At 36.4% G+C, this 26,089-nt stretch overlaps 1 protein-coding gene across 3 annotated transcripts in view; it reads left to right on the forward strand.

Annotated features, from left to right (window-relative positions):
- Positions 1-26,089, forward strand: part of CEP57 (centrosomal protein 57) — a 47,515-nt gene that overhangs the window by 678 nt on the left and 20,748 nt on the right. For all 3 annotated transcript variants that reach the window (XR_010946246.1, XM_067750764.1, XM_067750765.1), the window contains exon 2: positions 11,981-12,137. Coding sequence is in view for 2 of the 3 variants with exons in the window: in XM_067750764.1 (XP_067606865.1) it covers positions 11,981-12,137 (157 nt within the window). In the remaining variant the exon portion in view is untranslated. The remainder of the gene's footprint in view (positions 1-11,980; positions 12,138-26,089) is intronic.

The raw sequence follows: 26,089 nt of genomic DNA on the forward strand, positions 1-26,089 counted from the left end.
CCTATGTCAAGGTTGCACCCTTCCATTTAGACAGGCCGGGCCCGTCACTCCCGCCCCCCCCGCCGCCTCTTTTATCTTTCGGCCTAGCCGCCCAGGTGCCGAAAGTGGCCTGGACTCGCAGGGATGACTACCTACACCTTGGCCTGCGAGAACAGGGCTCCTGGGTCTCGTGGGTGTAACGGCCCCTCTTGGAAACTCTCCGAGACCAGGTGGGCGCTCTAGTCGGCTTAATGGGCAGCTGTTGAATTGTACGCAGTCTTGAGTGCTTCTGCTGATTCCTTTGCTTGCAGTGCCTCCCCCTCCCATCCTCCCAGTAACTTCGATCTGTGCTCATCCTACCTCGAGCGCGCGCGCTTCCCACCTCCCTCTATATTACGGTGACCTCAGTGTGTAGTAAATGCCCTTTTAGAGAGGCGACAAGGGGAGCCAATCTTAAATATTGTATTGGCCTCTACAAGAGCCACCAGCCTATCCAGTCACTGGTATTTTGTGGAATTGGAGCGGGACCTGCCGCATTGGGAATAGATAGGCAGTAAATGTGAATGTGAAGCAGCTCAAGCTGGAGCCATTAGCTCTTCACCTAGCAAATGCTGAGTGTCTGGCGTACTTTTAGGCTCTAGGATTACACGGATGAATAGGGGAGAACCCCTGCTCTGAAGGAGCAAAGCACTGAAGAGAAACTACACGTAATTAGATTATTACACAGTACAGTTTGATAAATGCCACCCTGCTAGAATAACCTAGGCGAGAGTGATTAGCAGTGCTTGGGTAGAGAAGGTGGAGCTAGCTGGGTGGTGAAGGAATCGGAAATGCTTGTCCCAGGAACAGAAAAGGAAGGAGAAAAACTCACCGCAGGCATTTTGGAATATGTGCCAAGACAAGAGGTGTTTTCAGAAAACTTGTAAAAATTTGAATTGAGCAGAGGTAGTGTGGAGGTAGAGTTCGGTTACATGAATTGTAAAAATAGGTTAAAATATGAAAAAAGAGAGATAGTGAGAGTAGAATATCAGGGTAAGGTTGTCAAAGAAGTTAACGGGGAAAAGCTTAGGGGGACAGTAAAAGCAGAGTCACCCTGGTGAAAACACACTTTTCCTCAGTTTCAGCTTTTGGTGACTGTTGTTAAAATTTGTGTTAATGAGGCCAGAAGTGATCTTCAGAGTTTCAGCACAGTGGGGGTAGCAAGTTTGTAGAGTGGTCAGGGACGATTAAGAGGAAGGAAGGAAGGAAACAATTGGAGTTATCCAGGAATTAGCTGAGTGAAAGGGAAGATAAAAGACGAGCTATTAGACTATTAAGAAATGTCATTAAGTAGATGGATGAGATGATATAGGAGTTGTGATTAATCAGATTTAATCAGGAGAAAAAATAATTAAACATAATTGGGAAAGGAGGGCTTTTCACCGCTCTCAAAACAGTACTTGGAGACTGAGCAAGGAAAACTCCTATAAGTGTTGTTTTGAGCTGAACTCTGCCAAGGCCACCTAGCTGAGAGTGGTTACTGGGGTGTGGTCAACCCTTAGTCTTTAAGATACCCTGGACAGAAATCCTATAGAGTGTTTAATAGGAAAGCATATATATTTTTATATGCTAAACTCAGCTTTAAGTGGATTCGAAATACTCAGAGTACACTAAGGATACCTAGGACCCTTTACAAATCAAAGTATAACTTTCTTAACTTTACCTGCTAAATCAAAATGTCTAATTTGGAAGTCACTATGTCTCAAAACAAAAATGACTAAATTTAACTTATCAGTGTATAAGAAATGGCCCTGCTTAGATACTTTAACTGTCCTGTCAGAAATAAGGCTGGCATTTCCAACAGAATTTAAAAAGCACTCCAGCTTAACAGATAGCCGATCATAAAATAAGGCAACGAAAGAAGACCTTTTAAAACTACAACATGAACTCAGAAGGCTACTCATAATGAGATTTCAGGGTTGTGAACATTAATTATTTCTATTGTATTTAACATTGATAAACCCAGCATAGGTATAGTAAGTGGAAATGCTTTTAGGAGGCAAGGGTTTTCATCAGGTAGATTCACAAATAACAGTCTTTGGGAAGCAGGTGCAATGTAAATCTCAAATGTGAACAACATGGAAGTAGGTGATACTTTTGAATTGTTCTTGTAAGCATTCTTTCTCTGCAACAACAGCAAGAAGAGTAACAACTAGCAGCTAACGTTTATTGAAAGATTGCTATGTATTAACCCACTAGTGGAGAGCCTCAGGAAAATAAGTATGATCAGACATAATGATAATGAAAGTACAGGCAGCCTAGTGTTGAAACAGAATATCTTTCCTGTTTTTGTTTTAAATTTTCCCCGGTAACCATGGTCAACACTCTTAGGTCACTTTGGACTTAATTAATAAGCTAATCTCCTAATTGGTCTCCCTGGCTTTTTTGCCAGGCCCATTGACAAACCTGCTGTGTATTTCTCTTAAAAGTGATTTATGAATGTATCATAGATTTCATAACGTTAAATATATAAAGGATTTATTTTTGAGTATAATAAAATGAATACCTTCATGCCCCTTAGTGCATCTTCCTGCTTCTCTTTTACTCTTACACACGCACACACACACACACACACACACATATTTTGAGATTATAATAATATATAATACTAGTATAGTACTATCCAGCAGGCATTTTAAATACTTTTTATATATTAACTCATTTAATCCTCATAATAATCTTATGAGGTTGGCCTTAGTATTTCCATTTTTAAATGAGCAAAATGAGGGACAAAGAGGTTAAGTCAAGGTGACACAACTAGTAAATGACAGAGCCTCTTCTATATTTCTGTATAGTGTAGTATCTTGATGGGCTTTGGGGTTTTTAGGGTTTGTTCATTTGTTTGCCAACTATTGTAAACAGTCCTGTTGTGATCATCTCTATATGTTTCACATGTGCAAAATTTTCTCTAGCGTGGCATTTCTCAGAGAGTGGTCTGAAGACCTTTGGGGGTCTACAGTGTCCTTCCTTATCCAGCCACTTTGTGGGAGACCAGATTCTTCATGTACATTAACCAAAACAGAGAGAATGCAGAAGCAAATAAAATCTAGCAGCCTTCTTTAAGCCAAGAGTTAAAGAGATTTGCAAAAAATGTAAAACAGTGCCACTCTTTTCATTAAATTTTTTGGATGACATAGTTATTTTTCATTCAAAAATTATATTTATGATAACATCATGGGTTTAATATTTTTAAATTAGTAAATATCTTTAAATTTTCTCTGTTTTAATTTTTCATGTGATAAATATCAATTGATATAACCCACATAAGCAAAAGCTTTTTGGGGTCTTCAGTAATTTTTAAGAGTGTAAGGGCGTCCTGAGACCAAAAAGTTTGAGGAGCAGCGATTTTTGAAACACAGGTTTGTACTGCGGGCTACAACTTAGTAATGGCTTGTAGTGTATGTTTAGAAACTTAGGACTGACTTTTTTTGTTTTTTTATTGAGGAGAGAGGAAATAGTTCAGTGAAATGCTGGGTCATAGAGTGTGTGCATCTTTGGCTTTATTTGGTAATGCTGAATTGTTTCCCAAAGTGATTGTACCAGTTTACATTCCCATCCACAGTCCCCTTTAATCTATATCCTCTTTAACCCGTGGTGTTGTGTCAATTTTTTTTTTTTTTTTTTTTTTGCTGAGAGATGAGTGTGAAGTGGTGTCCTGTTCTTATTCTTATTTGTGTTCTCTGATCATTGATGAAGATACACTTTTTTTTTCATAATTTTACTAGTCTTTTGTGTGTTTTGTTCTTGTTCTGTGAAATGCCTCTTAGTATCTTTTGCCTTTTTCAATTGGTTTGTCTTTTTTTTTTTTAAACTGATTTATAGTCATTCTTTACGTATTCTGAGTCAACTATTAGGAGTCTTCTAATGCTCTTTGGCTTGTTTTTTTATGATATGTTTTGATTAGCAAGAGTTCTTTATTTTAATGTAATTCTTTCTTTAATGATTATTGCTTTTTGGCTAAATTCTTCCTTATAGCCAAGGCCTTAATGATATTCTATATTTTTCTCTACAGATTTTAAAGTTGGGGCCTATTGTCTTTTATTTGCTTGAAATTAATTTGTGTGCTTATGAGGTAGGGATGTTTTATTTATGATACGCATTTCAGCATTGTTTAAACTCATCCTTTCCTCAGTGGTTTACAGTTCCAGCTGTAAGTATATTAATTTCCATATGTGTATGAACATGTTACTGGGCTCTTTGTTCCACTGTTGTATTTTTCTATACTCGTTGTCTTAATGCTTTCCTTTTTTTTTTTTGGTCTGAGAGGCCAACTATCTTCCTTGTTCCTCAGAAGAAATGGTAGCTATTCTTGGTCCTCTGCTGTTCTTCAGTAGAAATTCTAGAATCTCGTATTGGAATTTTGATTGAAATTGATTTGAATTTCTAGTTCATTTTGGGAATAACTGATATCTTTAGGATATTGAGCTATCTGAACATGTTATTCCAGTTTTTTGGAGTAACATTTATTTGAACATTTTTCAGTAAAGTTTTATAGTTTCAGGTCTTGTATATTTATTAAATTTATTTCTAGTTACTTTATTTTTTATATGTTTTCATAAGTTGCATTTTCTAACTAGTATATAGAATTATTATTGATTATTGCATATTAATTTTACTCAGCAACTTTCCTAAACTCCAGTTCTAATAATTGAGGGTTCTTGGTATTCTCTGTTGAGACAGTCATAATAAGTGAAGTTTGGATTCTTCCTTTACAGTTTTAACATCTGTTATTTCTTTTCATTATCTTAATGTGCAGGCTAGGAAATAACAGCACAACATTGACAAGAAGTTGTCTTGTAGATAATCTTTGCCTTGTTCCTGAATTTTAAAGGGATGTTTTAAATTTTGCACCATTAAATATGTTGCCATTTTTTTGGTAAATTTTCTAATTACCATAAGAAAAAAGTTATTTAATAATGGCTAGATATTAAATTTTATTGACTACTCTTTTGCATTTGTTGCTCATATGGATTTTCACTTTAATGGGATGGATTGCATCAAAAGATGTTCCTAATGTTCACACAGTTTTAGATTCCTGGAATAACCCCGCGTTGGTCATACTGCTTTATCTTTTCTATGTATTTGTGTATGGTCTGCTAAATGGTATTTAAATTTTTATGTACCTGATTTTTATTTCTTCCAGCTGTGTTGCACATTACATTTGAAAAGAAGGCAAGTAATAGTACATTTTTTATCATCCTTCACACTTAACACAGTGTCACACACAGAGACGTTTAATAAATATTTGAGGGGACTTCCTTGGTAGTCCAGTGGTAAAGAATCTGCCTTCCAATGCAGGGGACATGGGTTTGATCCCTGGTCGGGGAACTAAGATCCCACATGCTGTGGGGCAGCTGAGGCCACGCGCCACAACTGCTGAGCTCACGTGCCTCAAGGAGAGAGCCTGGGTGCCGCAGACTACGGAGCCCACACACCCTGGAGCCCATGCGCCAAACTAGAGAGAGAAAAAGAGAAAACCCGCACGCCACAGGTAGAGAGAAGCCCAGGCACCACAACGAAGAGCTTGCATGCCTCAATCAATCAATCAATAGTCTTTTTAAAATATAAATAAATAAATAAAAAATAAATATTTGAGTTATAAGTGTTCCTAAGTAGGATGTTTGCCCTAACAACTAAAGCTACCAGGAAAGAAAGTGGTCAGGTTAAACATTTTGCCTTTAATCCTGAAAGTTTTTCCTAGAATCATATCATTTTAGTCAGAAAAATATTTGGAAAGAGGACTGGATTAGGAGCTGGACTTGGGCTCCTTAGTAGCTGTGAAACCTGAAGCAAATGGTTTATGTTTTCTTAGCCCCTTTTTTCACCTACAAAATGGGGACAGTAATATTTGCTATGCTTGCTTCATAGGGTTCTTGTGATAATTAAAGGAGAATATGAGTGTGCTTAGAGAAAACAATGTGCTAACAAATCTAAGATACCATGTTCATTGTTCTGAAAATAAATCCAAGTATATTTTCCTGAACTATAAAGTGGAGATACTTTCTTACTTGCTTACTTGTCAGGAATGTTGTGAAGATCAACCCAGATAATGAAAGTGTAGGTTGTAAAGTGCAAGGTGAGTTTGAGGTTTATGGATTGTTTTTAGTATTAATATGAGAGAAGATAGCATAAACAGTATGCTTAAAGGATCCTTTGCCCTTCCATAGTTCTCAGGTACCATGATTGGATGCATATGGCATTGAAGACAGAAAATAATTCTCTCTTGAAATCTTCCATAATTCCAGATGACTTGTTATTTTTAGAAAGGGCTGTTTGCAAGGTTAGCTCTTCATTGGCATCTGTGAACTTGAGTGGTAAACAGTTTCCTACACAGATCTAGAACTTTAACATAAATCAGGAAAGAGTGGCTTATTGTGCTTAAACTGTTTATGCAAACAATGTTGAACACCTGTTTTCCTTCTGGGAGTCAGGAATATAACCAGCCTCAAATAAAAACCTTGGCCACTGAGTCTAAAGAGCTTCCTTAGTAGACACCACTTGACACAGCTGTCTCTATTAGTTGCTCGAGGAATTAAGCACATCCTGTATGACTCTACCTGGAGAGGAATTTTCAAAGCTTGTGCCTGATCTCTTGTAGCTTCTCCCTTTTCTGATTTTGCTGTGTATCCTTTTGTTGTAAGAAATCATAGCTGTAAGTATAACTCTGTGCTGAGTTTTGTCAGTTCTTCAAGCAAATCATTGAACCCGAGGATGGTCTTGGGGACCCCTAACTCTAATGGTGACAATATTTGGAACCTTCCCAAAATTCAAGTTCCGAAATACCAGCCAAGAACTAACCTTGCAGGCAGACCTTGAGTCTGCGATGTTAACTCTTTCTACACAGCCTCCCTATGACATTTGTGCTATTATTTGGTACAAAAGAAACCAAAAGCTTTTGTCTTCTAAGAGATTATAGTAACTTTATTGAATAGGATTATTCAGTTTTATAAGCATTATGCAGTTTTCCTGTTTTGTAACATATTTATATAATTAATTCGTTCAACAGATTTATTAAACATATTTATTGTCTTTTTGGAACTTAAACCCTTAATGGGGTGACTGTATTCTTCCAACATGCAATTTTTCCATGCCAACTGGGTGTCCTACAATTCAATTCTGACACTACCTAGAGATAGTGCAAACACCACAGGTTAAGACACTAGGTCCCACAAGACTGCCCCCATTTCAGTTGCCACCTGCAAGTCCCAGATGTCCCCAAGGAAGCTGTACTTCTGCCCAGCCAACGGTAGATTAAGGAGTTCTGACTCTTCCCCCGCCACGTTCAGTAATTTGCTACAGTGACTCACAGAACTCAGGAAAACGCTACACTTACAATTAAAACTTTTATTAAACTTTTTCTTATAAAGAATACAACTCCAGAACCACCAAATGGAAGAGACCCACAGGGTAAGATGTAAAGGGACTTCCATGACCAATCTGGACACTCCTGGGACCTCATTGAACAAAGAGTTTTTTAGGGAGGTTTCATTATGTGGGTAGGATTGACTAAATCATTAGCCATTGGTGAGTGAGCTCAATCTCTAGCCCCTCTTCCTTCTCTTGAGGGCACGGGGTGGGACTGAAATTTCTAACCCTCTAATCGCCTGGTAGGTTTTTCTGGCTATCTGCGCTCATCCTAAAGCTATCCAGGGCCCCCACTATTACCATAACAAAGACACTCCTATCACTAAAAATTCTGAGAGTTTTTAAACCTCTTTCAGGGACAAAAACTAAATATATTTTTAATTTTTCCACAGGGCATAGAGATGATAAATATATCAGGTAGAAATAGTGTTTCTTAAAAGGGTAAGGAGATAGAGTGACAAAAGGTGCTACTTTAGATAGGGTAGTCAGGGAAAACCTCACTGACAAACTTTTGAGTAGATAACTGAGTAGTGGGAGGAAGGGAGCATTCCAGGCAGAGTAAATATAGCAAATGAGAACAGTGTACTGTGCATTTTAGAAATCCAAAAGTTGGTCAGTATGGCTGGAAAATATGGGGGTGGGGTGGAGAGAGACTGGTAAGGGATGAGGTCAGGGTTAGCCTGGGGTCAGTTAATGTGGGATCATGGTAAGAATTTTGGTTTTTATTCTGGGATGGAAAGCCTTTGGAAGGTTCTGATTAGGGGCATTACTTGAATTATTAAAGAATCATAACACCTACTGTTTGGAGAACAGACTGGGGGACCTCGACAGAAGTGGTTAGGAGGCTATTATGGTAGTCCAGACAAAAAGATCACAGTGGTGTCAAGCAGGGAATTAGTGGAATTGATGAGAAGTTGAAGACTTTCTGTATATATGGTAAAGACAGAGACCCAGCCAGGTATACTGAAAGATTGGATGTGAGATGTGTATGAGAAATGACTCATGCAAGGGTTTTGGCCTGAGCAGCTGGGTAGGTGGTGGTGCCAATTATTGTGGTATGCTTTGAGGAGTTGGTTTGGGAAATAGATTCAAGAATTTGGTTATAGACATGTTAAGTTTGGGGTCCTCATATTGACATCCAAGTGGAGACAGCGAGTAGGAAGGTTGATTTGAATATAGAATTTCAAGAGGGAGAGCTATATATAACATATTTAAACTTGAAAGTTATCAGCAGATAGAGGCTTTTTGAAAGCCCTGAGAGTTGATGAGATCATCAAAGGTATCCATGTAGATGAAGACAAGAGGAGGAAGGACTAAGCTTTAGGGAACCTCCAGCATTTAGAAAGAGGAAGGAGAGAGAGCCCAGGAGATTCTGAGGGAGACGCCTGGGTGTTAGAAGGAAAATCCGATTGTGGTGTTCCATCCACTGAAGGAAGTATTGGGATGAAGTGATCTGCTGTATCACATGCTTCTGGGAGGTCACTGAGTTCAGCCCTGTAAAAGTCACTGGTGAACTTGAAGAGCTGTTTCTCTGAATTGGTGAGGATTGAAGTCTGGAGGGGATTAAAAGGGAAGGTGATTAAGAAGTGGCAGCAATTACAAACAAGTATTTTGAGGGACTTTGTTATAAAAGCTGAGAAATGAGACAGGAGCTGGAGAGGAGTCCCTAAAGTTCAGAAAAGTCTGTCTTTCCTTCCTTCCTCACCTCCCTCCGCTTTCTCTGTTCCCTGCTGTCTCTTCCCTCCCTTCCTTTCCTCCTTCCTTTCTCTCCTTTCTCCCTTCCTCCCTCCCTCTTTCTCTCCCTTTCTTTCCTTCCCTCCCTTCCTTTCTTTCCAAATGGCAGTGTGCAAGGTCTAGTAGGGAGGGAGAAGTAGATGGCATCTGGAGGGATACCATGTCCTTTAGAAAGGACAACCAAGACTGAGTAGGTAAGTGGAGATAGGTCTATTATACAAAGCTCATTCCCTGTGTTATGTGTGTGAGAATAGATGCAAGTAGGTTTGTGGGTTCTCTTTTGAAAGCTAGTTAATTTTTCAGTTAATCACATAGAATATGATTGCCCTGATTCTACTGGAGGTCAGGTTGGTGTGACAACTCACTATTTTCTTATTATCTTTAGTTGTTTACCTAGTACTTTATCATCTTAACCATTTTTAAATGTACAGTTCAGTAGTATTAAACATATTCACATTGTTTTGAAACAGATCTCCAGAACTTTTTCATCTTGCAAAACGGAAACTCTATTAAACAACTCCCCTTTGCAACCTCCCCCCAGCCCCTGGTAACCACCATATTTCTACTTTGTTTCTATGAATTTAACTACTTTACCTCGTGTAAGTGGAATCATAAAATATTTGTCTTTTTGTGACAGGCTTATTTCACTAAGCATAATATCCTCAAGGTTCATCCATTATGTAGCACATGGTGGGATTTCCCTCCTTTTTAAGGCTGAATAATATCATATGTAGGTACCACATTTTATCCTCTACAATTTTTAATAGACACTATGTGTACTTAATTGAGTTATCAGTTTCTTATTTCTTGGTTTAATTTTATTTCAAAATAGTTCTTGTAAATAATTTTTATAAAGCCATTTTGTTTTCTTTCTTCCTTTTGCTTTGGGTTGATTTATGTATTGTTCCTGTTCTTTGCTTCAGATTTCTGGCAGCAAATGAAGACATTGATCCAAAACATTTATAGTTAACAATGGCTTTCATTGCTTAAACCCTGACATTCAAAATGAGGTGACTGACTTAGAAAATGGAATATATTTAGAATTACTGTTCAAAAAAAAGTCTCATTATAACTTGCATTTTTATATTAAGACTTTTCTTAATTTGTCAACTGACCCAAGCAGTATTTTGATGATGTATACGTAACAAATTTTGTTGAAAGACAAATATTGAACTGTTCATTTTACGAGAGCTAGCAGGCAATGAATTTAGCAAAGATGGTTTGTTCTTATTTCTTGATTGGGTGTTTTGTGTTTTTTTTTTTGGGTTTGGTAAATTATTTATGCATAATCCTTCTGTTAATATCTGTGCAGTGTTTGCTAATACTAATACAATTCCTTTTGAAAATCATAAGTGAATTTGCTCATGGTTTATGTTCATAGATATGTTAAATGCTCCCTAACCATTGTTCTTTGAATGGTAGTTGTTAAATGATAGGATTCTAGTAGGTTGTATGGAGACATGAGGTACTCTGTGAAGAACAATATTTAAAGTTAAGCTATATGGTTGATTATGCATGGTGTTTTGCAAGAGCTTTGGCAGTATTATATATTTTAAGAATTGAAAAACACCCTATTTTCTAGCCACCTCCAAAACTTGATGTCAGTTTTCCCAAAAGTTGAAAAAATGCCAACTATTAGTCCTTGTTGCATGTGAACACACGTTTCACAGTAGAGTAGCATGGATTTAAGTACTGCTTTTGAGACTTACCTCCTACCCTTTCCAAGCTCTTTTAGTTTTCACAGCCATAGTGTATGTTTTGTATTTGCTTTCTTAAATCAACTGGAAAATTGCATGGTTTTTAACATGGAAATATAGTCTTCAATTTTTAATAAGATTTAGATACAGTATGGTTTTTGATGGCGTTTTATTCCAGGAGGCGGTTTACTGTATTGTAAATATTCATTGTTCCTTTTTAGTTTTCTGGACACAGGTTATTCTGGTACTTTATAGTCAGATATATTCTGGTACTATTCTGGTATATATTCTGGTACTATATAGTTCCCCAAAGGTAAGAGTTGAGAACCTAGTTTACTGTGGCTATTTGAATAAGAAAAATGGATGTCTGAGAGTTTTGAGCAGCTAGCAGTCATATCTTCCACCTGAGCTTTTCCCACTCTAGGTCTTTCTACCAAAAGGAAGTCACCTACAAAAAGCAAAACAGTTAGCATCCCCTGCACTGAAAATTATCATGTGGAATGTAATCCCAAATTGAACAGTATGACAAATGCAGAATGGTGTATGTGTGGAAATAAAGTTTTATATTTATGTGTTCGATAAGCTTTAATGTTTTCTAATGGCTTCTTCCTTTTTTCCCCCTAAATGTAAAATTTTTGAGACAAGGAATATGCCTTATTTTCTTTCTATATACCCCAGAGTTTTGGACATTTGATAGATACTCAGGAATTGTGTAGTTGATTGGGGAAAGATTAATTTAGTCATTTTCTAGCAGTTTCTGATACTGTAAAAAGATAATATTTACTTTTCTGAATATATATCTTACGGTACATATTTTTAAAATAAACTATATTAATAAATTAGACTAATTAATTTATTTTATAATAAACTAATTAATTAAACTATACTCACAATATTCATTGTGAGTACCATATTTAAGTATCTCTGCAGCATTTGTATTCAAGTTGTGTGAACATTATTTCCTTTTTATAGTATTTGGCATATGGCTACATTTAGACATATGAAATGCTTTAAAAGTTTTATTATTTTCAAGTAATGATTGAATTCTGTTGTGTTTGGTCAATGGACTTTAGTTTTTGCCTCCATCAGTGGAACATATGTATATATACACATGCTATTTGTGGTTTAAAATTTTGAAAGGTAATTTCTGTATTTTTATTTTTCAGAACATCTTAGCAGAACCATCAAAGTCTAATGGAAATATGGGTCACGATTGCTCATCTTCATATGTAATATATCCACCTGATAAGCCTTTCCTTAATAGTGATCTGCGACGTTCCCCAAATAAGCCTACATTTGCCTATCCAGAAAGCAACAGCAGAGGTAATAGAGCCTAACAAAATGGAGGTTTCTTTTGTGTGTTTATTCACTGCTTAAAAACTCTTAATTGTGTCTTCCGTTTATTGTAAAATTAGAGGAGGAGAGTATACTTCCCCCTTCCTGTTTTTAATTTTTTTTTTTTTTTGGCAGTACACGGGCCTCCCACTGCTGTGGCCTCTCCCATTGTGGAGCACAGGCTCCGGACGCGCAGGCTCAGCGGCCATGGCTCACGGGCCCAGCTGCTCCGCGGCATGTGGGATCTTCCCAGACCGGGGCACGAACCCGTGTCCCCTGCATCGGCAGGCGGACTCTCAACCACTGTGCCGCCAGGGAAGCCCCCCCTTCCTGTTTTTAACCTCCTCAAAATATAATGCCTTTCTTTTGTTCCTTGATTATTAGACATCATCATCCACCTGATCATCAAGACTATGTAACTTTGAGTCATCTAGGACTGTTCTGTCATTTCCAGCATCACTCAGGAACCAAGACTTGTGTTTTGCTTCTGAAATATCCCCAAAACTTACAGGTTTTCTCTGTCTCTTCATTCTCATTGGTTTGGTTCAGGCTCTCATCATCTATTGCATAGATAATTGTAATACACTTTTAACCAATTTCTCTGCCTTGGTCTCCCTCTCATCCCCAGTTAACAACATTGCTGCCATTTGCTGTTACTCATCTCTCCCACTGTAAAGAAAAGTTTCAGCACCTCTCCATGGCTTAAATAATGAAGTCTTAGATTTTCTATAACTTAGGCTCTACCTGCTTTACCAGCTTCATCCCTAGCCACTCTTCCATTCTTCCTTACCCACACATCCTTTGCTTTGGCTGCTTTGAAATATAGTTGTTCCTGAAACTTGCCATCTGTATTAGTTTTCTTGCTGCCTTAACAAATTACTACAAACTTCGCAGTCTTAAATAACCAAAATGTATTATCTGTAGGACTAGCAGGGTACTCTCTTTAGGCTCCTGAAATCACAGTGTTGACTGGACTGCATTCCTTACTGGAGAGTCTAGGAAAGAACCTGTTGCTAACTCATTCAGATTCTTGGCCAAATTCAGTTCCCTGTGGTTGTAGAACTGAGGTTCCATTGTCTTGCCGACCTTCAGTCAGCACCAGTCTTTGCTCCTAGAATCTGTCTGCATTCTCGTGCTTTTCTTATGGTCCCCTACAGGAATGGTGGGTCATGTCTCTCTCATGCTTCAAATTTCTCTGACTTCCCCCACTGCTTCTTTCTAATTACAGCCAGAGAAAATTGTCAGCTTTTAAGGGTTCATGTATTTTAGTTAGATTGAGCCCAGTCAAATAATCAGATATAATTTCCCTATCTGTAAGGTCCATAGCTTTAATTACATCTCCCAAAATGCTTTTTACCATATAACAGGTTTTCAGGGATTCTAGGATTAGGACATAGGCATCTTTGAGTGTCTGTTTTGCCTACCACACCAGCCACGGTGAAAATTATACTCTTTTCTCTAAAGCCTGGATTGTATATTATTTCTTCATAGCAGTCTTCTTTTCTACCAGCTTCCTCAACACATACCTCTCTTCGCTGTCTTCAGATGTCTCTTCTGAACTCTCTTGGTCCTTTGGTCATACCTCATAGCCTTTACTTTTTTGTCTGGGGCGAGGGGTGGTGGTTTCTGTGTCTATCCATCCTATACTGAAAGTAGGTATCATTGGATTGATAGAAACGCTGTAAAAGTATAATGGATCATAATGATTATCTTGGGGCATTGCTACACAGTTCATAACACCATGTTCTGAAGGAATAAAAGAAGCTTATTTACTGTCTTCCACATTATTTTTTCTCGTTTACTTTCTTCTTCCTCTCCTTTTTTCTGCCCTTTCTCATTTTCCTGAAAACCACAAATTACTCACAGGCAGAATTTAGCTTTATTGCTAACACACTAGGTTAAACACTTGCTAACCTTTGCTTTGTGAATAAATCTGCCCCATTTAATTTTTCTTATTCATGGATTCTTTAGTAATTTGCTTTTCTCTGAACTTTAAAAAAAGTCTTTAGATCGACGTAAAGATCAAAACTAGATGAAAAATCGTGATAGGATTAGTATCTAATTCTTAGACCTTATGTTCCTGCTAGAACTCTTGCATGTTTTTGTGTGTGCTTATTTTTTTAAAAGAAATCATTACTAAAATTTAACTGATTTTTGCTCCACTGTGGGCTTCAGTTATTTGTGTTTTGCTTTTTTAACCTATGTTGTTTGAAAGTTACACAACTTTTGTTATTTTTCTGAATTGCCAGTCTTTAGCTGCTGTATTCTGATGAGTAGCACTTTATCAATTGTTTTATTAACCGTTAAATTAATCAGTATTTTCTTTATCATCATCTTTGAGATACAGTATCTTATGAATAAGATATTTCTAGTTAGTAAATTGAGTATCACCTATTGAAATTCTTAAAAGACACTTAAAAGAAATTTTTAAAGGCCTCGTGTTAAATTTATTTCAGCAAACACTTTTAATGTCCCATTACAGGCTAGGATTTACATTGGTAACTATACTTAGATATCGTTACCTACCTAGTATTTTATTATACAGCCAGTACACAGTTTACAAACCAGTGTTATTCTGAGATTGATTTTTAAGATATTTGCAATGCATTTCCCAATTGAAACAAAAGGGTTCCTAAACTAATTTACAAACAGCTGTTTAACGCATATGTGGCTAAAATATAACACTTCTTTTATCTAGAAAATCATTAGTAAATATAATTGCCACACTACTGATTAAACACAACTTTAAAAAAAGAATGAAAGGAATGAAATGCAGTAACATTTCAGACATAGCAAATATATTTCATTTCATCCTCTCAGGAAAACTATATAAGGTAGGTATATTCAAAATTAACTGATGAAGAAAATCTCAAAGATGATTACTTTAACATATGCAGTATCAAAACCATTTTCTCTTCCCACTTTTTCCCTGATTTGTTCAGTGAACCCTCAAATATTTACTGAATGAATGACGGCTTATTTTGAATAGATACTTGCCATGATAAACTTTTTCTTTTATACTTAGTAAATGTTTTTTTCTCACTAATACTTTAGGGGGAAAAACTTGTTTTTTTTAGTTTAGTTATGGTTTAACATTTTCATTGATAAATTACCATTTCACTTCACTATCGGAAAATGACTTTGAAAATATAATTTGACTAATGCCATGGAAGGAGATAAACTGTGCTTCTTGTAATTCTCATATTAATTTTGAACTTCAGTTAGAAAAGAAATGAACAAGAAATTCGAAATTATTACTGACATCAAAAAATGTACTAATGTTTCTAGAGAGTCCTTTAAAATAATGGTAACATCATTCCAAAGATTTTCAGTATAACCTATAGGTCATGTCACTTGTTCAGTACATTTCACATGATAGTAATGTGAAGAATGGCTTGGATGTTTGAAACAAGGTAAGTAGCTACAAGGCGGTTCTACTAGGCCAGTGCTTTCCAACCTTTCACATACCATAGTACATATGGACAATAAAATAGTAATACATATATAGCACACTGAGATAAACTGGTGGGGTTGGTGGCAACTAATCTGGGGTCTTTTACTGTCCCAAGCTACTCTTGATCCCCCTAAGAGCTGAGAGAAAAAACATCTTGGCGTATCTATTACAAATTTGTGTTGGAACACTCAGTGTTATTGGGACCAGTGTTATAGTCAAGTTATAGCTATTGTGTTAGGTATTGATAACAATTTACTGCCCATCTGTTCTTCTAAAGCATTGGTTCTCAATTTTTGGGGGGCCAGGAAACCCATTACATGTGTACATAAGTATTTCAATAAAGAATATTTTTCCAAATTTAAAAAACATATTATAAAGAGTGGCATTGTTTTATTTTACACTGTGTAAATCTCTTATTTCTGGCTTAATAGAAGACAGCTTAACTCTCATATCTACTTTTGCATTCCACTTGTGATGATAAATTGTTCTGATTGAAGTATGTGGGAAAGAAAATCTGGCCTTACACAGATATGCAGTTGGAAAATGAGTAAATTTTAATAGCCTTTCCAACAATTTGTGGCTATTCTTTGACACTACATCACAGCTTGGCAAATACAGTTTCTTAAAATTTAGCTGCAGTGTGGATTATGGAAACATTACTGAGTTTTTCATAATCTGGGACCTCAGAACCACCTACGTGGTTGCATATTAACTAGAAGGATTTAAGATTCAGAAGCAGTTGTAATTACACCTGTGGTTTATTGCAGTGGAATCTGGAGAAATCCAGATTCAGGCTTCCATAGTTTTTTCTTGTGATCACATAAAACACACTTCTTCCTCCAACAATAAACTGCATAACTAGGCTCAGAGACAAGGGCTTTTATTTGGGATTGGTCACACAGACACTTTGTGCCTGCTCAGCCAGTCAAGATATTCACCATAAAACATATTGTTTACACAATCTAGGCAGACTTCTGCAGCAGGATTCAGTGCCCTAGTCATACAAAACGACCTTATCGGTTAGTAACATAGAGAACATTCCCAAAGCCAATTCCCAGAAGTTAGTCAAGGTTCAAGCCTGTAAACTTTTTTTTTTTTTTTTGAGTGCTATTCCACTGAAATGCATTGGTTTGTTTTGAACTTTGAATGGCTCTTTTACCCATGCATTACTTGTTAATTGTATTGACTTATACACACTTGTAAAATTTGACATTTCTTTATACAATATCAAAAAGATTACGTTTGTTAATATCACTTGATCTCAATAGAAGAAAACCTTTATATTGGGAAACTATAAAGCTCACAAAACAGATAACTTTTTTTTTTTTTAGAATTTTAACTTTCACTTGAATTTTATCATTGGCAGCAATTACTGTCAGCTCTTTGAAGGCCCATGTCATTTGAGAATCAGGACAAGCTCATTAGGAAAATGACTAAATACCTTAAGTCTGAATAGTCGTAGTCTAACAAAAGTTCTTTCAAATAAAAAGGGTGTTCTTTTGAAGGAATTGTTTTTTGTTCAGTTCACAAGTCAAACATTTGTGCATCAAGACCATTGTCCTTTGTTACGTACTTTACAGATGTGTCCTTCCCATTTTGCCACACAGTATTAAGTAGATGTGTACTCAAGTCTTGAGATTTAATGATTTTTACTGCTTCATCGAGGCCAACAAACAAGCGGCTTTGTTTTTTCTTACTGAGTGTGGCTGTGGCAAATACAACGCCAAAATTATTGTTTAGTGCCAGTTCTTTGATTTGTGCTAAAATTAGTAGTTCTACCCAACGTTGCTCTTGCATCATCTTTGCAAATGTCAACACAGTGAAAAGAGTAAATAAAATCTTAGTAGTGTAATGAAAATAGTGTTGATCTCACAGACCCTGGTGATGAGCCACACCTCCCCATGGGGCCATGCCCCATGCTTTGAGAACCAACATAGTAAAGACTCTGAGTACATACAGAGTCATGTTTTGTTGATGTAAATATTTTTCACCAGGTGTGGGAAGAGTAGATAGTAGCATCTCTCTCCAGAAACTAGACAATAGCTCCTTGAAAGCAAGGACTATCCTAATTATTTTTATGTTCTCTTCTTCATCTTGCAGAGTGCCTTACCCATCATATGTGCTCTATAAATGTTGAACTGAAATTTAGGTCAGAAATTAGTCTAAACTGAAGCAATGCCAGTTGAGATAGAGAACAGGAGACTGATTAAGGAGAGATTTATGGATAGTTTGGTGGGCAGTGAAGAAGAAGTCCAAAATTTCTATTGTGGAGAATGGTAGTGTGATTAGGACAAATTACAGGAAAGCTAGAACATTTCAAGGAAAGATAATATAGTTTTGGCTGTATCAAATTTGAGATGCCTATGAGTTAGGTGGAGATGAAATAGTAAGCAAATGAAAATAAAAGTGAAGTGTAAAAGAACTCTGCACTAATGAACTCAGGCATGAACAGGGATACGGTAGTAAATGAAGCTATATGTGTGTGGAGGGGGTTCTCTGGAAAGAAAGTAGAGGGGGAAAGGGTTTTGGAAAATAGCACTGTTTAAATAGTGAGCTAAAATTAGTGGGAATAGTCAGAAGGGTAGAGAACTACAAAGACAGAAAAATACTAGGGAAATTAAAGATGTGTACTAGTGATTTGGGTCCCCCAATGTCCCCCCCCCCTTAATCTGCAGCAAACTTGTGCTGATAAATTAGTGATAGAAGTATTCCAGATAACAGATAGACCCCACTTTGTTGTTAATGAGATGATACTGAGGTCTGCTAGGCTTAATGTACCCCAAATTCTGAATGAATGACAAGCTAGATTGAGAAGAGGAGAAAGTCTTTCATTCTTTTCGTGCTCTAGATGTTACTAGAAAGTTTTCAAACTTTGCACATTAGAATCACCTGAGGATCTTGGACTCCTGCCTTTCATTCCAAATATTCTGTGGTGGTTTTTGCTTGTTTGGGGGTTTTGGGGTTTTTTGTTTTTGTTTGTATGGGATATATTCTGGGCATTAGGATTTTTTAAAGCTCACCAAGTAGTACAGAAAATTCAGTGAAGGTGGGGAATCACTGATTGTCTTAGGGAAAGAAGGAATTATAAATTACTAAGATGAGGTTTAATTTTATTAGGTTAAGAGTTAGAAAGAGATTGCTGCCGTGTCTTCTAATTTATATTTTAGATGAATAATCATGGAGACTTTCCTAGATACGTTTATTGAAACATCTACATACCAACTATGTGCCACACATGATATGTAGCATTGGCGTTTGAATTATGAATAATAGGTTGTCTCTTCCCTCTACGGAGTTCACATTTCAGAGATGATTAAAGTTTAAGGAAAACTCGGTATCTATCTTTGACGCTAAGTTTTCCAGAGGCAATTTGCACTCTCCTACTCAACTAACCAAAATGTATTTAATTTTGAAATGTATGTTCAGGGATACTGTGGGTAAGGAGGATAAAAATTTTAAATCTAGTGTTTGCTGTGGAAGGTCTATTTGTGAAAATAAATATGTACAGTATTTTAGTATGTCACTTTTTTCCATCTTTCAGTGTTTGAATTTGCTTCTTGTTCTAGAAATGTATTTCCCACTGTATACCTTCCCAATATATGAAGTTAAAAATCTCTCATTTTTCATTTCTACATAGAATATTTTTCACTCAAGGGAATTTCTAGGTAATGTGGTTATTTGAACATAAATGCAGCAGTGCATGACCTCATAGATGTGAGGGCAGTAGAAGGGAGAAAAAAGCAAGAGCTCACTCACATACTTTTCTAAGGAAAAACAAAAAATGTAAGATCCATCATTTCATCACCTAGAATGTTTTTAACTCAATAAAGCAGGCATGTTTGTATGAAAACTAAATATAAAGCTGAAAAACTATGCCAAATGTAACTCTTAAAGTGAAGATATAATGTACATGAACTTCCTTTCATACAGAATCTCATTTTTGACATAGAAAATGTATTCAGGGATGTGTGTGCATATGTACTTATGTGTTTATACATTTTTAAATATATATTAGCCATTTGGTAGAATAAAGTCATTTTGCATCTTTATGGTACTGGATTTATTTAATAAAAACTTAGAAAACAAAGAGCAGTTAATAAAAACTTAGCTATAAGTGATAGACATTCCCAGTCTGAACTAGCTTTGGCAAAGAATCTTTTTGGTTTACAAACATGCAAGGGAGGATTGAACAACCAAGAACAGAAAGGCAGATATACGGGTGGACTTAAAGAACATTAGAAATCAGGGACTCAAACATGACCAACACTTTCTCCCCATCTATTTTTTAAATTCTTCTTCTAGCTAGCTTCATTTTCTCTAGCCACAGAACAGCTTTTCCACATATCAGGAAACATGGCTACTAAAAGCTTGAGTTTTAAGTTGAACTAATTCTGGCTTCAGCTTTTGGGGCCAGAGTCCAAAAGTCCCAAGAAGAAAGCCATTGTCTGGGCTTCAGTTGGGTATCCCTGTGGGTCAGTCAGCTGTGGCCATATTTGTGAGAGAGTACTAAAGGAATACATCAGTTGTATTTATAGGCATGTTGAGGTAAGAGGAAATTACCAGGAAAAGACATGTATAAGCCAGACAAACAGTTCCCAAGATGTATGCTATATACTTCATACAGTAAAATATAATAATAAAGAAAAATCAAGGAAATAAAATTAGAAATAATAAAATACAGTGAAAAAAATAGGGTGACATTTATCAGATGTGATGACATTGATTATGTTAAAAAGAAAAAGAAAAACTCGAGTCAGTATATGCTTTTTAAGCCAAACAGAATGACACAGATTAAAAGTAAAAAGCTGGCGAAGACATGTTAGGAACATAAAAAATAAAAAGGATGATGGCAGTATTACTGTCAGAATAATTGTCATAGACAAATATCAGCAGTTTCATATGATAATAAATAACAAATAAAACCCAGCTTTAAATTAAGAAAGGGAAATAGCTAGGTGCCAGAAATAAAATGAATTTAAGGGCAAAAGCCTCAGGGACACTCCGAGGAGTCTTGGTATTAGATATAAGCCTTATTTAGGTATTGGGGTACAGAAGGGGAGAAGTTGGGATTTTAAATCTAGGTAGCAACTGGAGACAGAGCTTTAGGCCCAGGTGAAGTGGCTTCTGGAATAATGCTTCCTTTGCAAATCTAATTGGAGAAAAGGAACTGGAATCGCTCAGCCACCTGGCCTGGGAAGGAGGCCATGGTAGAAAAGTCACCTGAGGTAAATCAGCCTAGGCCTGTTCTGTGTGCTCTGTGAGGAGAATACTTGAAGACTTGAATAAATGGAGCTGTGCAATGTTCCTCAGTGGAAACTCTTAATATTGTGAATATCACTTAAAGAATGATGTGTGAGAGCTGCATTTTTTTCTTTTAATAGAAGGCTTCACTCATATAAAGGATGGCCTCACCATGTCAACTAATAACAGATTATAGAGCTATAAAAATAGGAAGTGTGGTTTGAGCCAGTTCAGAACTAGAAATTAGTGGAACAGAAAGTTCCTAGACAAGTATGTATAAGGATGGAATTCTAGAAATGTATCTATAGATTGACATGGAGAAATACTCATATTTCAATAAGTGTGATATCAGCTAGCAAAGGGATAATTTCACTAACTTATAAAAGCATAGAAAAATCCAGAAGGATTTCAACAAAATGTTTATAATTATTATACTGAGATGATAGGATTGTGGGTCTCTTGGTTTTCCTTTTCATTTCTGTTTTTTCCTAAATCCTGCTTAATGTGCATTCAGATTTTTTGCAAAAGAAAACAGTTAAGCATTACATACTTAAACTTATGGATTGCAGTACTTGGAAGGAAATTCATATAATCTTAAATACTTTCATTATCGATCAAGAAAAGAATGAAAATAATTGTAGTTAACACTGCTGTATGATATATAGGAAAGTTGTCAAGACAGTAGATCCTAAGAGTTCTCATCACAAGGAGAAATTTCTTTTTATTTTTACTGTATGAATATGAGATATAGAAGTTAACTAAACCTACTGTGTTAATTTAACAATACATATAAATCAACCCATCATGCTGGACACCTTAAACTTATACATTGATGTATGTCAAGTATTTGTCAGTGAAACTGGAAAAAGAAAACCGAAGCATTAATTCAAGTTTGTTAAAGAACCAATAGAGCTAAGACAAGTGGGAGAAAGAAGTAATGTTTGGCTTTTGTTTTGTTTTGAAATAAAAATGCTGAAGATTCCAAGGAACTTCTGAGAAAGATTCTAAAGAAATGCTAAGATTTTAAGGAAAGAACGTAAATCAATTATTCACATAGTTAGAAATAAGGAGAATATGATAGATGACTGTAGGACTATTAAGTTCAGTTCTCTGTTAATAAATTTGGGTGTCTTAATAAAATATTTTTAAACAGAAATGAGGGGGAGGGGGTTGACTAGAAAAAAATGCTTAAAACTGTCAAAGTCTCGGTAAGGTTCTAGCCCCGAGTAGTTTTAGGGAATAAGTTTTGAGAAATGTTTAAATAAACAATCTCCATGGTATATTAGCCATTTCAGAATGCAGTGAAGGAAAGCATATACTTTTTGGGTCTTTTCGTTAATCTAGCATATCCCTGCAATATCGTAGTGGGTGATGTATCAAAAAAGAGTGTTCCAGCCAATTGCAATAATAACTGTAAATGCAAAAATAAAATACTAGCAAAATCATTTACTGTTAGGTACAGTTTAATGAAGGAATGCAAGAAATGTTTGCTATTACAAAGTTTAGTAAATACTCAGTGGTTCAAAACAGGCAAAACAACTCAAATGGCTTGTATTAATTTTCTCTTTTTCTATTACATTTTTTTTTTACATCTTTATTGGAGTATAAGTGCTTTACAATGGTGTGCTGGATTCTGCTTTATAACAAAGTGAATCATGTATACATATACATATGTATAAATATGCGTCTCCCACCCTCCCTATCCCACCCCTCCAGGCGGACACAAAGCACCAAGCTGATCTCCCTGTGCTGTGCGGCTGCTTCCCACTAGCTATCTACCTTACGTTTGGTAGTGTATATATGTCCATGCCTCTCTCTCGCTTTGTCACAGCTTACCCTTCCCCCTCCCCATATCCTCAAGTCCATTCTCTAGTAGGTCTGTGTCTTTATTCCTGTCTTACCCCTAGGCTCTTCATGACATTTTTTTTTCTTAAATTCCATATATATGTGTTAGCATACGGTATTTGTCTTTCTCTTTCTGACTTACTTCACTCTCTATGACAGACTGTAGGTCTATCCACCTCATTACAAATAGCTCAAGTTCGTTTCTTTTTATGGCTGAGTAATATTCCATTGTATATATGTGCCACATCTTCTTTATCCATTCATCTGATGATGGACACTTACGTTGTTTCCATCTCCAGGCTATTGTAAATAGAGCTGCAATGAACATTTTGGTACATGACTCTTTCTGAATTATGGTTTTCTCAGGGTATATGCCCAGTAGTGGATTTGCTGGGTCATATGGTAGTTCTATTTGTAGTTTTTTAAGGAACCTCCATACTGTTCTCCATAGTGACTGTATCAATTTACATTCCCACCAACAGTGCAAGAGGGTTCCCTTTTCTCCACACCCTCTCCAGCATTTATTGTTTCTAGATTTTTTGATGATGGCCATTCTGACTGGTGTGAGATGATATCTCATTGGTTTTGATTTGCATTTCTCTAATGATTAATGATGTTGAGCATTCTTTCATGTGTTTGTTGGCAGTCTGTATATCTTCTTTGGATAAATATCTGTTTAGGTTTTCTGCCCATTTTTGGATTGGATTGTTTCTTTTTTTGTTATTGAGCTGCATGAGCTGCTTGTAAATTTTGGAGATTAATCCTTTGTCAGTTGCTTCATTTGCAAGTATTTTCTCCCATTCTGAGGGTTGTCTTTTGGTCTTATGGTTTCCTTTGCTGTGCAAAAACTTTGAAGTTTCATTAGGTCCCATTTGTTTATTTTTGTTTTTATTTCCATTTCTCTAGGAGGTGGGTCAAAAAGGATCTTGCTGTGATTTATGTGATAGAGTGTTCTGCCTATGTTTTCCTCTAAGAGTTTGGTAGTTTCTGGCCTTACATTTAGGTCTTTAATCCATTTTGAGTTATTTTTGTGTATGGTGTTAGGGAGTGATCTAATCTCATACTTTTACATGTACCTGTCCAGTTTTCCCAGCACCTTTCTCCACTGTACCTTCCTGCCTCCTTTATCAAAGATAAGGTGACCATATGTGCGTGGGTTTATCTCTGGGCTTTCTATCCTATTCCATTGATCTATATTTCTGTTTTTGTGCCAGTACCATACTGTCTTGATTACTGTAGCTTTGTAGTATAGTCTGAAGTCAGGGAGCCTGATTCCTCCAGCTCCGTTTTTGGTTCTCAAGATTGCTTTGGCTATTTGGGGTCTTTTGTGTTTCCATAAAAATTGTGAAATTTTTTGTTCTAGTTCTGTGAAAAATACCAGTGGTAGTTTGATAGGGATTGCATTGAATCTGTAGATTGCTTTGGGTAGTATAGTCATTTTCACAATGTTGATTCTTCCCATCCAGGAACATGGTATATCTCTCCATCTATTTGTATCATCTTTAATTTCTTTCATCAGTGTCTTATAATTTTCTGCATACAGGTCTTTTGTCTCCTTAGGTAGGTTTATTCCTAGATATTTTATTCTTTTTGTTCCAGTGGTAAATGGGAGTGTTTTCTTGATTTCACTTTCAGATTTTTCATCAGTAGTGTATAGGAATGCCAGAGATTTCTGTGCATTAATTTTGTATCCTGCTACTTTACCAGATTCATTGATTAGCTCTAATAGTTTTCTGGTAGTATCTTTAGGATTCTCTATGTATAGTATCATGTCATCTGCAAACAGTGACAGCTTTACTTCTTCTTTCAGATTTGGATTCCTTTTATTCCCTTTTCTTCTCTGATTGCTGTGGCTAAAACTTCCAAAACTATGCTGAATAAGAGTGGTGAGAGTGGGCAACCTTGTCTTTTTCCTGATCTTAGTGGAAATGATTTCAATTTTTCACCATTGAGGATGATGTTGGCTGTTGGTTTGTCATATATGGCCTTTATTATGTTGAGGAAAGTTCCCTCTATGCCTACTTTCTGCAGGGGTTTTTTTTTTTTTTTTTTTTTTTTGTCGTACGCGGGCCTCCCACTGTTGTGGCCTCTCCCATCGCGGAGCACAGGCTGCGGACGCGCAGGCTCAGCGGCCATGGCTCACGGGCCCAGCCGCTCCGCGTCATGTGGGATGTTCCCGGACCGGGGCACGAACCTGTGTCCCCTGCATCGGCAGGCGGACTCTCAACCACTGCACCACCAGGGAAGCCCTTCTGCAGGGTTTTTATCATAAATAGGTGTTGAATTTTGTCGAAAGCTTTCTCTGCATCTATTGAAATGATCATGTGGTTTTTCTCCTTCAATATGTTAATATGGTTTATCACATTGATTGATTTGCATATATTGAAGAATCCTTGCATTCCTGGAATAAACCCCACTTGATCATGGTGTATGATCCTTTTAATGTGCTGTTGGATTCTGTTTGCTAGTATTTTGTTGAGGATTTTTGCATCTATGTTCATCAGTGATATTGGCCTGTAGTTTTCTTTCTTTGTGACATCCTTGCCTGGTTTTGGTATCAAGGTGATGGTGGCCTCGTAGAATGAGTTTGGGAGTGTTCCCCCCTCTGCTATATTTTGGAAGAGTTTGAGAAGGATAGGTGTTAGCTCTTCTCTAAATGTTTGATAGAATTTGCCTGTGAAGCCATCTGATCCTGGGCTTTTGTTTGTTGGAAGATTTTTAATCACAGTTTCAATTTCAGTGCTTGTGATTGGTCTGTTTATATTTTCTATTTCTTCCTGATTCAGTCTTGGCAGGTTGTACCTTTCCAAGAATTTGTCCATTTCTTCCAGGTTGTCCATTTTATTGGCATACAGTTGCTTGTAGTAATCTCTCATGATCTTTTGTATTTCTGCAGTGTTAGTTGTTACTTCTCCTTTTTCATTTCTAATTCTATTGATTTGAGTCTTCTCCCTTTTTTTCTTGGTGAGTCTGGCTAATGGTTTATCAATTTTGTTTATCTTCTCAAAGAACCAGCTTTTAGTTTTATTGATCTCTGCTATCGTTTCCTTCATTTCTTTTTCATTTATTTTTAATCTGATTTTTATGATTTATTTCCTTCTGCTAACTTTGGGTTTTTTTTATTCTTCTTTCTCTAATTGCTTTAGGTGCAACATTAGGTTGTTTATTCGAGATGTTTCCTGTTTCTTAAGGTAGGATTGTATTGCTATAAACTTCCCTCTTAGAACTGCTTTTGCTGCATCCCATAGATTTTGGGTCGTCGTGTCTCCATTGTCATTTGTTTCTAGGTATTTTTTTAATTTCCTCTTTGATTTCTTCAGTGATCACTTCATTATTAAGTAGTGTATTGTTTAGCCTCCATGTGTTTGTATTTTTTACAGATCTTTTTCTGTAATTGATA

Source organism: Pseudorca crassidens, chromosome 9 (genome assembly GCF_039906515.1).
Source record: "Pseudorca crassidens isolate mPseCra1 chromosome 9, mPseCra1.hap1, whole genome shotgun sequence".
In the NCBI taxonomy this organism is placed as follows: domain Eukaryota; kingdom Metazoa; phylum Chordata; class Mammalia; order Artiodactyla; family Delphinidae; genus Pseudorca; species Pseudorca crassidens.